The sequence below is a fragment of the Lissotriton vulgaris genome, chromosome 4_1 (assembly GCF_964263255.1).
Source record: "Lissotriton vulgaris chromosome 4_1, aLisVul1.2, whole genome shotgun sequence".
Taxonomy (NCBI): domain Eukaryota; kingdom Metazoa; phylum Chordata; class Amphibia; order Caudata; family Salamandridae; genus Lissotriton; species Lissotriton vulgaris.
Genome location: NC_141691.1, coordinates 603663273 through 603675924, shown reverse-complemented (window position 1 = coordinate 603675924; position 12652 = coordinate 603663273). Strand labels below are relative to the sequence as shown.

Below are 12652 nucleotides of genomic sequence, written 5' to 3'. Positions count from 1 at the left end.
CTCGTGTTTGGTCAACATTGCACCCTTGAATTTATCCATGGTTAGTGACAATGTTGGGTTTCACTTGCTTGTTGTGTGTGTTCATTGGCTACTCCACACTTGCATTGGCTCGTGCTCGTTGCTGATTCCGTTGTAATTATTTATTAGTAGTCTTTATTTATGTTTGCTTGTTGCTTCTTTTATTTTATGGACACGCGTTACTTCATTACATTCGCCACTGCGCATTCGCTTGCGTTTATCACTGTTCGCGTTTCCACCCGTGCTGACCTTTGTTGTGTCAATGCTTGTTTGTTAAGTCACTCTTGTGGTTGCTCTTGCTTGTTATTTGATTCACTCTCATGTTAGAATGTGCTTTTTCTGTTTGGTTGCCAAGACTTGTTCATTGTTGTCCACGCACCGTTATCCACGCTTATTTATTTGCCTTACCAACGCTTACTTCTTTGCATTTACCAGTGCTTGTTTATTTGCACATACCAAGGCTCGTTGACTTGCACGTACCAACGCTTGTTTATTTGCATGCACCAATGCTTGCTTACTTGTCTTTGCCAGTGTTTGTTTGGTCATTGCCAATGCTTGTTTATTTGCATATACCAATGTTTGTTTATTTGCTCCTATCGATGCTCGTTGGTTCTTCGCCAATGTTTGTTTGGCCTTCGCCAAAACTTGTTCGGCCTTCACCACTGCTTGTTTGGTCTTCGCCAATGCTTGTTTGGTCTTCGCCAACGCTTGTTTGGTCTTCGCCAACGCTTGTTTGGTCTTCGCCAATGCTTGTTTGGTCTTTGCCAAAGCTTGTTTGGTTTTCGCCAATGCTTGTTTGGCCTTCACCAATGCCTGTTTTCTTCCTTTGCCACGATTTATCCAATGCTTGTTGATCTGCATGTAACAATGCTTGTGTCTCTTTGCATGGATCAATGCTTGTTTCTTTGCATGTACCAATGCTTGTTTACTCTTCGCCAATACTTGTTTCCGTTTGTCCAATGCTTGTTGATTTGCATGTATCAATGTTTGTCTATTTGCAGGTATCAATGCTCGTTTCTTTGCATGTACCAATGCTTGTATGCTCTTCGCCAGTGCTTGTTTATCTCCATTTGCCAATGCTTGTTTATCTTTTCTTACCAAGGCTTGTTTGTTTGGTTCAACCAATGCTTGCCTATCTCTTCTTGCCTGACTTCAAAATGGCCGCTCTATGACAATCAAGGGGTCTGTCCTGACGAACGCCTGACTTAAAGATGGCCGCCGTCACTGCAGTCACACACGAGGCTTTCTCTCCTGATTCATGCACTGCCAGCTCACTCTGGACTCACCGGCCGGCAACCTCGGGGGCAGCACACATCAGGGCTCACTTTTCTTCGACCACCACAGCTACCAGGTGAGGTTGGGGTGGGCTCCCACCTTACTTTCCACGTTCCCGCTCTTCTTCTCCGCTGGCATGCCAAACCTCACGCATCGGGCGTGAGGTTTTCCGACCTCCGACGGCACCCGGGCTCCGTTTCCAGCGCGCTCAGCAGCGCTTGTCACGGGGCTCTCGGGGACAGCGTCCACGACGTCGGAGGATCCTGGTCTCGATCTGAGGTGCTGGACAGGGTATACACCTGTTACAACGCAATTTTTACAACTACCTACCATTACAACGCAACTTTTACAACGCATACCATTACAACGCATTGCGCTGGGGGGCGCTCTAGGATAGGCAATAAGTTTAATTTACTATCCAACACCTTCCCTAGTGTCCACGGGGACTGGAGTTGGAATAGTAAATTATACTTACCACTATCCAGCACCTCTAAGCGCTATGCGTTGTAATGGTATGCGTTGTAATGGTCGCATTGTAATGGTAGGTAGTTGTAATGGTATGCGTTGTAACGTCATACATCCGCTGGACAGGGTCGGAGTGGGCTCACGACTCCTGTTCTTTTAGGGTGCCAAGTTGCACGCATCCGGCGTGACGCGCGCTTCCAGCACGAACAGCTTTCTTTTTCTGAGCGTTTCAGCGCTCGATCCAGTGGCTCCCTCTGGGCTCCCACAGTCGCTGGGGGGAGCAGGGTCACCGGCTGCTGACCTTTTTCCTCAGGTGACAGCACTACCAGGCAGCAGATTCTTTACTTGATGCTGCAGGAGACAGGGCACTCCGATTGGGTTCTGCAGGCTATGATCATGCCTATCCCACCCTTGTCGCCAGTTGTGGCATCCTGCTACAAAGAATCACAGACACAGGGTCTTACATCTAAGAGCTTTATTTAGTACATCTTGCTCATGCCCTGTCCCTACTCTAACTAACCACTTCCTGTGTCCACTCCTCCTCTTCCTCTAGCCCCCTAGCTCCGCCCACACCCAGCTACTAGACTGCACTCCAACATTACAGCCTCCATTGAAGATGTGCTCAACTTCAACTAAAAGTTATTCATTTTAATAATTTATTTATTTATTTTGCAGTGTGATGGCTTGTGATAAAACAGCCAGTTCATAGTACAATATGTCATTTGAAAGATGGTCCTTAAGTAGACAACCTTAGCCAGCAAGGGGTTCCACAGCACTTCGGAGTCATCAAAACCATATTAACTGTTCAGATCCCGTCACCAGTGGGGGTTTAAGCAGTAGCCCCAGTGGTTTAGAAAAGGGATGGAGATGCTTGTTAAAGGGGCTAAAGTTCATTTTTTCCTGTGTGATTCCGTACTTGGTTGATTTCTCAGATCTGGGTGCCTGGTGATCGAGCGCTAGATTGTTTTGCCTCCGTTGAACTTGCGATTGAATCTAGACTGTCATCATTAGACATTTTGGGGGAAATGATTTAATGGTTTTACTGAAACTTTTTCACTTTCTTGCTGGAGAAGGCCAACTAAAAACTATTTGTTGTTACGGTCATGTACTGACGGAATGCGTCAAAGGAATGAGAAATCTCAAACACAGGTTGGCGTTATGCTTTTGTGATTTCCTGATAGCTGTTATTTTCTCTATATGTGGATTTGTTATGTAAACCTTGTGTCGACATTATCTTTTTCTTCTGGGTATCAGTTATTAAAGTTCTGCAGGAAGCAAACAAAAACTTGTTTAGCCGACATTTGCGTTCAATGAGGTCTTTTGCATTGTGTAATCGAGTCCTGGCTTGCTATGAAATTCACCTTTGGCTTTATGGCAATAATGATGACGTCATTCCCATTCTGTCTGAACCATACTACAACATTTTTGTAGATTTTAGTATTTACCCATTTTAGGTCAGCTACTGTGTTATATGTAAATGATCAGACATGCATAAATTTACTTAGGGTTGTGGTCAATGCAATTCCCAAATCGAACTGAAGAATTGAACAGCCGTAAATGCATTCCATTTACTTCCAAGGGGAGTGGCTAGTGGGAATACTGAGAAAATGTACAGACATAACTTCGCAAACGATTACCAATACTTTGTCCCACTCACACTCATAATCAATAAATGGTGAATTAATTGTAAAGACATGGATTGAAAGGGCTCCAAAACAACTCCACATGTTCAGTTGCAGAAGGGAAAAAGTGTGCAAATTAACATTTCCACAGCAGTACTGTAGATTGTCCAGTCCGGTGCAATGTCATGTTCTGCACCGGGAACTCCTTCTGCTGTTACGTATGGGGCAGATACCCATGTGCAAGATTACAGGAAATGTTCTCTGTGCAGACCCACACTCACAAGTTAGCTTCTCTTTTTGGGGGATTCAATCAATCAATCAATCAATCATAACACTTGTATAGCGCGCTACTCACCTGGAAGGGTCTCAAGGCGCTTGGGGGAGGGGGCTGTTACTGCTGGAACAGCCGGGTCTTGAGTTGTCTCCTGAAGGCGAGGTGGTCCTGGGTCAGCCGAAGGTGGATGGGGAGGGAGTTCCATGTCTTGGCCGCCAGGTAGGAGAAGGATCTGCCTCCGGCGGTGGCTCTTCGGATGCATGGAACGGCGGCGAGGGCGAGGCTAGGGGACCGTAGCTGGCGGGTGGGCGTGTGGAAGGTCAGGCGGTCGTTGAGGTACTTGGGGCCCAGGTCGTGGAGAGACTTGTGTGCGTGGGTGAGGAGCCTGAACGTGATCCTCTTGTTGACGGGGAGCCAATGCAGGTTCCTCAGGTGGCCGGAGATGTGGCTGCGTCGAGGGATGTCCAGGATGAGTCGGGCGGAGGCGTTCTGGATGCGTTGTAGTCTTTTCTGTAGCTTGGCTGTGGTTCTGGCGTAGAGGGTGTTTCCGTAGTCCAGACGGCTGGTGACGAGGGCCTGGGTGACCGTCTTCCTGGTTTCGATCGGGATCCATCGGAAGATCTTGCGGAGCATGCGGAGGGTGTGAAAGCATGAGGAGGAGACAGCGTTGACTTGTCTGGTCATCGAGAGGGTGGTTTCCAGGATGAAGCCCAGGTTGCGTGCGTGGTCTGTCAGCTTGGGGGCGGTGCCCAGGGCTGGGGGCCACCAGGAGTCATCCCAGGCGGAGGGTGATGGTCCAAGGATGAGGACTTCCGTCTTGTCTGAGTTCAGTTTCAAGCGGCTGTTCTTCATCCACTCAGCGACGTCTTTCATCCCTTCGTGGAGGCTGGTTCTGGCGGTGTCGGGGTCTCTGGTGAGGGAGAGGATCAGCTGGGTGTCGTCGGCGTAGGAGATGATGTTGAGGTTGTGTTGGTGTGCGATGGCTGCGAGAGGTCTCATGTAGACGTTGAAGAGGGTGGGGCTGAGTGATGATCCTTGCGGGACGCCGCAGATGACTTTGGTGGCCTCGGAATGAAATGGGGGGAGGCGGACTCTCTGTGTTCTTCTAGCGAGGAACAAGATGATCCACTTCAATGCCTTCTCTTGGATGCCGGTGTTGCCGAGGCGTTGGACTAGGGTGCGGTGGCAGACCGTGTCAAACGCGGCAGAGAGGTCCAGGAGGATGAGTGCCGCTGTTTCCCCATTGTCGAGAAGGGCTCGGATGTCGTCGGTGGCTGCGATGGGGGCGGTCTCAATGCTGTAGTTGGCTCTGAAGCCGGACTGCGAGGGGTCGAGGGATCCATTTGTCTCGAGGAAGGCGGCAAGCTGTCTGTTGGCGATCTTCTCGATGACTTTGGCAGGAAAAGGGAGGAGCGAGATGGGGCGGAAGTTTTTGAGGTCGGTGGGGTCCGCTGTTGGTTTCTTCAGTAGGGCGCTGAGCTCGGCATGCTTCCAGCTCTCCGGGAAGGTGGCGGTGTCGAAGGAGGTGTTGATGACGTCTCAGAGTTGGGGTGCGATGGTGGAGTCGGCCTTGTTGAAGACGTGGTGGGGGCAGGGGTCAGTCGGAGATCCGGAGTGGATGGTGTTCATCGTGCGGGCTGTGTCTTCGGTGGTCACTCCGGTCCAGGTGCGGAGGGTGGCGGTGGGGTGCGTTGGTTCGACAGTAGGGTGCGAGGAAGGTGCGCCGAAGCTGTTGTGGATGTCGGCAATCTTGCGGTGGAAGAATGAGGCGAGGGAGTTGCAGAGATCTTGTGACGGGGTGATGTCGTTGTTGCCGGTGCTGGGGTTGGAGAACTCCTTGACGATGCTGAAGAGTTCCTTGCTGTCGTGGGCGTTGTTGTCCAGTCGATCCTTCAGTGATTTCTTCTTGGTGGTGTGGATGAGCTGGTGGTGCTTGCGGGTCGCGTGTTTGAGGGCGGTCATGTTGTCAGTGGTCCGGTCGAGGAGCCAGGCTTTTTCGATGGTGCGGCAGGTCTTCTTGGAGTCCTTGAGTTCGTCGGTGAACCAGGGGGCCTTCTTGCTTCTGGGTTTGCTGGGAGGGTTCTTCAGTGGTGCGAGGTCATCGGCGCAGGCGGTCAGCCACTGTGTGAAGTTGCGGGCTGCTTCGTTGGGGTCCGGTGTGCTGGCAGGTGGGTTCTGGCTGAGGGAGGTGGTGAGTTGGTCGGCGGTGATCTTGATCCAGCTTCTGTGAGGAACCTGTTGCGGGTGGTGGTGGGTGGTGGTTTTTCTGAAGCTGAAGTGGACGCAGCTGTGGTCGGTCCAGTGAAGTCAGGTGGAGTGGCTGAAGGCGATGTGCTTGCTGGCTGAGAAGATGGGGTCCAGCGTGTGGCCGGCGTAGTGGGTGGGGGTGTTGACCAGTTGCTTGAGTCCGAGGTTGGGGATTACAGAGGTGAGAGACAGAGCCACTGCTGTTCAACCTTTCACTGACAGTTGATCCAGCCTGAATATCAGTGAGGGACGGGGTACTCCCTGGGATGGGTGCAGCAATCCCCAGGGCCCCATGCCCCTTTCAGGAGGCACACTGACAATGTAGCACCTCCTGCATAATGCCACTTGCCAGCTTCTTTGCTTTAACATTCCACAGACACAAGGGTAAAGATGTTCCTTTATTTGATGGGTCTGCACCCCCCTACAGATGCCCCTTTGGAATCACAGTGGCGCAGGATGTGTGGCCTTGCAATCCATGATAAATAGAAGGGGTTGCATAAGCCTTTGTGTCACCTTTTGTAATACCAAAGTGCCCCAGGTCAAAAGAAGGTGTAAATACCCATTGTAGCTCAGGGGCAACATTTTTAGATTTTGCCTGCACAGCGCCTGCATAGCTCTTGCCGTGTCCTTGGAAAATCTATAGATTTTATTATAAATATTAAAAGGGGGTTACACCCCCCCCCCCTCGCTTTCCTGGCATGTCATTGGTTCCTGTATTTGCCACTTACTTTTCCTCCATTTCAATTGGCTGTAGCATATTTTCCTGATTTACCAATGCTTGTTCCTCATCTGCTTCTCTTATCAGTTTTCCGTAGCTGAAATACTGTTAATATCCACTTTGGTGGAATTATTTTTTTATAAAGTTTTGCCTCGTTCTGCTTTTTTGTCTTGCAGCATATTTATATAGCGCAATTTATCACACACAGAGATTAATCTATTTGCACAAAATGGTGCGCCGCCGGGAATCGGATCAGGATCCTCAGCGCTCAATTCGGCAGCTCTGTCTGCTGCGCCACATCCTCTCCACTCCTGTGATACTTGTCAGGGAGCTCTTTCCTTTGTCCCTTCATCTCCGACTGTGAATCTTGAAAAATGATTACATCTATGCAATTTGCTAGATGAACCTACAGTTTGTAAATTTCCACATCTTTTGTAAATGGGTCCCTAAGCTTTCATCTTACCAAGTTTAGTGCCATGGGAACAATGTAAACAGAGTAAAATAGATTACACGGCCAATACCATTATTTAATTGTTCCACGGGTGGACGCTTTGTTTCATTTCCGGTGTGCTCTATTCGGTTCCTTTCTTGCACTCATGCCTAACTCATGCATACAAACAAGCACATTAATACTGTATCATGTATTGCTAGTATTTGACCATTTACTTAGAGACAGTGTTCATATCAGAAGCTAGACTCCTTACGGAGACAGATATTAGTGTGCTTGAGGCCATGGCACTTGAAACGTAAAAAAAGTGCAGATGAATATACCGACGCGCTCATGTTCTCCCACACCACCAGCTAGTGTGCTATATGATTACTGGACTGATTCTATAGTTTATGTTATAATTTACTTTCAAATACAGCACAGCTTAAATGATCATAAATCCCAAGCAAACCTTCCATTCTCTTAACCCCTTCGCTGCTGCCGCGATTTTACGCTGTGCGGTAAACAAAAGAACAGGGCGGGGCCGTGACGAACCCCAGCCGTCATCAGCACACGCCCACCGCGGGGCGTGACGGCTGGGGTTCGTCACCAGCATGGGAGGGGTTAAAGAAAAGAACAGTGTGTGAAAGGCCAACCTCTGTAAACAATGACGCAGGAGGGCAGGTACCAAGGTCACATGAAAACCCACCCTCTGTAGACAGTGATCCATGAGGACAGGTAACAAGATCACGTAAAAGCCCATTATCTTCAAACAATGACTTAAGATGGAGCCCAACAATCAGAATAGTAAAATGGCAGCTACGAAGACCAGTTTCTCTGTTTGTATAGACAGCAAATACTCAATATTTTCATTATTTTAGCAAAGGAAAGTCAGCTAGTGCATGACAGATAATGAAGTGTTTTTAAAGTGTAACTATTTTTCCTATGTTTTACAGAGGAATTGCATTTAAAGGACATCTGCATAGCTGTGGTTGAATGGTTTGGAGCAGATATCATTAAATTGTAAGTACCAAATGTCCAGGTCAAGTAATCCATTGTAAATGTGAATTGCATCCAATCTTTGTGTAATTTTGTGCTTTCCTCGTGAAGAAGCAATCCAAGGAGTGCATGCGTTATGTATAAACTGGCTGACCTAAACACGCATTGGCAGTTCAGTCATTTGCTCTACCCAATCACAAACTCTGTTTGCAGTTCTGAAAGACTAGTGCCTGATATGAGTCTTTTTCACTCAACACCGCACAGCATCTAAATTAGCTGCTTTGCAAAAACAAGCATTTACAATTCAATGGTCTCGTCTTTGTTAAAGTTAGAGCTATTGGCATTGCTCATGACATTATTTTTGTTTTTAAAACATATAAATAAATGGCATTGTCATTTACAATGCCAATAGCTTAATCTCTCGCAAATGAGAGACCTATTGCATTTGCACCCACACACACACAGAGCCACAAACAGAGCCACACGCACCCACAGAGCCACACGCACCCACAGAGCCACACGCACACACAGAGCCACACACACAGAGACAGAGCCGCACACACACAGACAGAGCCGCAGACACACAGTCAGAGCCAGACACACACAGACAGAGCCACACACAAGCGCAGCCTACGCTACCCGAGACCTAAAAAGGACAGAGAGACCTTGTGCTAAAGTAAATACTAGTTAACAAGCATCACACCCCATAGTGTTGTTGCTGAAAAGAAGACTAGCAAGATGTGATAATAAAGAAATAGAGATTATGGCTTCACCGTGCGAAAAGAAAAGATCCCAAGTACCCATACACTATTTATATCTAAGCACATAGCTCACTATGTGGACCCCTAGGATAGATGCATGCTTGTGATATGGAATTGTTAGATATTCTCATAGCTCAAAACCCACCAATCAAGCGAGTCAAGTCAGAATTCACTGAAGCCATCAAGGATTTGATACTCAGGTGTCCAAATATAAAAAGCTGCCAATACATAAAATCAAACAAAGACAGATGCTGTCAAGCATATTCTCCCATCATGGAGTGATCACAGTAAAAAAATCTTCTATAATACAAACTACTTAATAATATGAGCTCAAAAAAGAAAAAACTATGGTCAACCCGTGATAATACACACCCAACCCCTATACCAAGTCAGAGTAATGGTCATTGGGAAAAATGTACTTCAGTAACAAAGGTTGCCGCAGATCTCAAATCACTACTAATACACCAATACTATCAAGGCACCTCGTGGAGATGACCTGAACGCGTAGCAAACACTATATAAAAACTCACCAAAGTATTATGCACCGCCAGGAAATAGTTTGCAAGCCGATCCTATTAATGGATAAAAACACCTGACTTGTTCTCAATCGTGGTCCAATAGAATCAGAAAAGTTTCACTGTCTGTGTGGGAAAACAATATACAGCATCTCACTGCAATGTCAGTATTATAACATAATGGAAAATATAAGAAAAGGGAATGGCAACACTCACCCCCTCCAGATGAATGACAACAGTGCGTTGTATCATAGGAAAATAAATGGCGCGCAGTAGTGTCAAAGTAGACCTTCACCGGGCAGCCAAACCATGATAAGTTGGCTCCCTGTAAGGGTACAAAGTAAAAGTTGCTGATGGTGTATTTGTAAAGATTTGAGAGACCTCTAGATAGGTATATTTTGAGAGTCACATGATCAGGTCCGATCATGTGATCATGATGACGACTGTTGAAAGGGAGATCGAGTTTCACCATCTTAAGCTGCCCATCCGCTGCTATTGGTAATGGCCATAAATCAACTGCCTAACCCCAGAATATGGGTGAAGACATAAACAACCACATTGATCGTCAAATTAAGTTCCCCTCCTTACAGGCATAAAAGTCAAGACATCGCGCAAAAAATAACAATGAACAATAATTCAAGATAGAAAACACTTGTAAAATATCTTGGGGTCCGTATAATTTGTGAGATACATAGCAACACAGCATCGCTATAGACTACTGTGACAGCGCTTGTAAAGCAATGATCTAATCGGTTGTGGAAATAATCTCATTCCACCTATCTGTAGAAATAAGAACAAGCGTTGGGTGAAAATAACAAGCAAAATGGTGTCAGCAGCTGCGGATAAGCCCCGTCCTTTTCAGACTGGGGGCGTGTTTTTTCCTGATGACGTCACAGTGAGACGATAGGAAAAAACACGCCCCTCAATCCTAAACGAACGGGGCTTAGAGTGACAGGCAAAGCTCTCCTCCAATGGCAGGCCGCCGTTTAGGAAGCCAGCCAATGGAGAAAAGGGCGGATTCAAGCCTCCTACTCTAAGACATAAGATCTAGCTGGCGAGGCTGCGCAAGCGCAGCCTACGCAGGCCAACACCTAATGAGAGAAACAACGCAGTACCATATCTACGAAGGTTGTCCTCTGCTGCTGTCATCCCCTGTTCTGGTATGTAAACAGGGTACCTTGTGTCGTGCGCAGCCTCTCATCATCACACAGTGGAGTGAGCAGGCTTTCCCAGTACAAATTCCTACAAATGGGTCAACCACATTGGGGGGCTTATTTACAAGCCCCTTGCGCTGCCGGTACTTCACTTTTTCCCCTATTAAAAGTGATGCACTGGCGCAAGGGGCTTGTAAATAAGCCGCTGGATGTGTTCTGTGCATTACAACACCCCTGTTATATGTTGATTATCTCGAGAAATGAACACATATCCCCTTGTTTGTGTCAGTCTATCTCAGTGCATTAGGACTTGCATAAAAACCGCTGGGTGTGTGCCCTGATCTGCCGCCCAGTAACTCCCCATTGATGCAGAGTGACGCAACGTGACTCCAAGTGGTTTTGGTGTCCTGAAAAGGTCCCTTTTCAAGCGCAAAATAAATTTTTGCTCTGGATAGTAAATAGGATGTACTGCTTTCCATCCCTTTTTTTATTGTGCTAGTGCTGGTGCAAAGCCTTAATAACTATGCCCCTTGTGTGTTGTGCATCTCTAAGAAGTGAATTTCAAATATGCCACTGGTATCCTTTACACCTCTTTAGCGAATGGCCATGCTTCCATTCCACTGAGATTCAGTGAGATTCCATTTAGAGCTATTCATTCGTCCCAAAGGTAGGAATGCTGGTATCAGGAGCTGATCGTTTGTAAAGAGAATGTATGAGTTGGTGGACAGCTTTCCCTTTGCCTACAACAGTAGACAGCAAAAGGAACAAATAATAGACGGAATGCTGGACAATGCAAGCATTCACCCCCAGTCACAAAGATCTAGGTTTAATCCATCATTCTTTTACTCACCATACCACCCCAGTTTGTAACCCAGCCATAAGCAAATCATTCTTAACCCTCTTCCACATGGCAACAGTGCAGACCAAACTGCCAAGCCAGGTTCTCCCTGGACCAGAAAGAAATATCCTGGGACCTGTTTCGGGGCATCACCCCTCATCAGTCAGGCTAGCTTAAATCCAGTGGTGCAGCGAGCACGGAACCCACGTCTGGGCATACCCTTCCTACTTAGGGCGACAACAGCAAAAGGAACATATGATGGATGGAATGCTAAACAATGCAAACATTCACCCCAGTCACAAAGATCAGGATTCAATCCATGATTCTTTGCTCATCACGCCACCCCAGTTTGGACCCAGACATATGCAAATCAGTCTTTACTCTGTTCCTCATGGAAACAGGCAAGCCCAAACTGCCAAGCCAGGTCCATTCCTGGACCGGAAACATGCATCCTGAGACCGGTTTCAGGGCATCACCCCTGATCAGCCAGGCTAGCTGTAATCCAGTGGCGCAGTGAGCACAGGGCCTATGTCTGGGCATACCCCTCCCACTTAGGACGACAACTCCAAAAGGAAGGAATGATAGACGGAATGCTGAACAATGTGAACATTCACCCCAGTCCCAAGGATCTGGTTTTAATCCATCATTCTTTTGCTCACTAGGGGCCAGATGTAGGTCGACATTTATCGGCTGGTAACGGCCGATTCGGCCGTTACCGACCAGTAAATGGCTATTCTAGATGTAGGTGGCCTATTTTACCGATTTGGTAAATTTACCGAATCGGTAAATTTTCCGAATCTGTAAAATACTGAATCGGTATTTTTACCGATTCGGTAATTTTGAGATGCAGGTGGGACTCTTCTGAGTCCCACAGGCTTTACCGAATCGGCATTTTACCACCCAATTCAATTGGGTGGTAAAATACTGATTCCAGGTGTGCATGCACATGTGTGCATGCACACCTATGGCATGTGACAGACAGACATGCCCTTAGGGCATGTCTGTGTGCCACATGTCACACATGCCTGAAATCGGGGTGCTACAGGGTGTCAAAGTGACACCCCCTGCACCCTTGCAACATTCGGTATTTACCGAATCGGTAAATACCGATTCGGTAATGCCCATTGATTCCTATGAAAGAGAAAAAGTGCTAGCCCTCGGGGTGATTTACCTCACAATTTTTGAGAATACAAACAAGGGGGAACCTTTTGTTTGTAAGGGTTATTTTATTTGAACCCTTTTATGAATTTTTGATCATTTTAGAAACATTTTTTCATGGGTGAGAAAAAACACTAAATACAAACATTTACAATATTTACAACTATCATACATACAACTA

General features: G+C 47.0%; 1 protein-coding gene across 2 annotated transcripts in view; it reads left to right on the top strand.

Annotated features, from left to right (window-relative positions):
• The window catches only part of AOAH (acyloxyacyl hydrolase), a 973359-nt gene that overhangs the window by 242409 nt on the left and 718298 nt on the right, over positions 1 to 12652 (top strand). For both annotated transcript variants that reach the window (XM_086964832.1, XM_086964831.1), the window contains exon 3: positions 8003 to 8069. In XM_086964832.1, coding sequence (XP_086820958.1) covers positions 8003 to 8069 — 67 coding nt within the window. The remainder of the gene's footprint in view (positions 1 to 8002; positions 8070 to 12652) is intronic.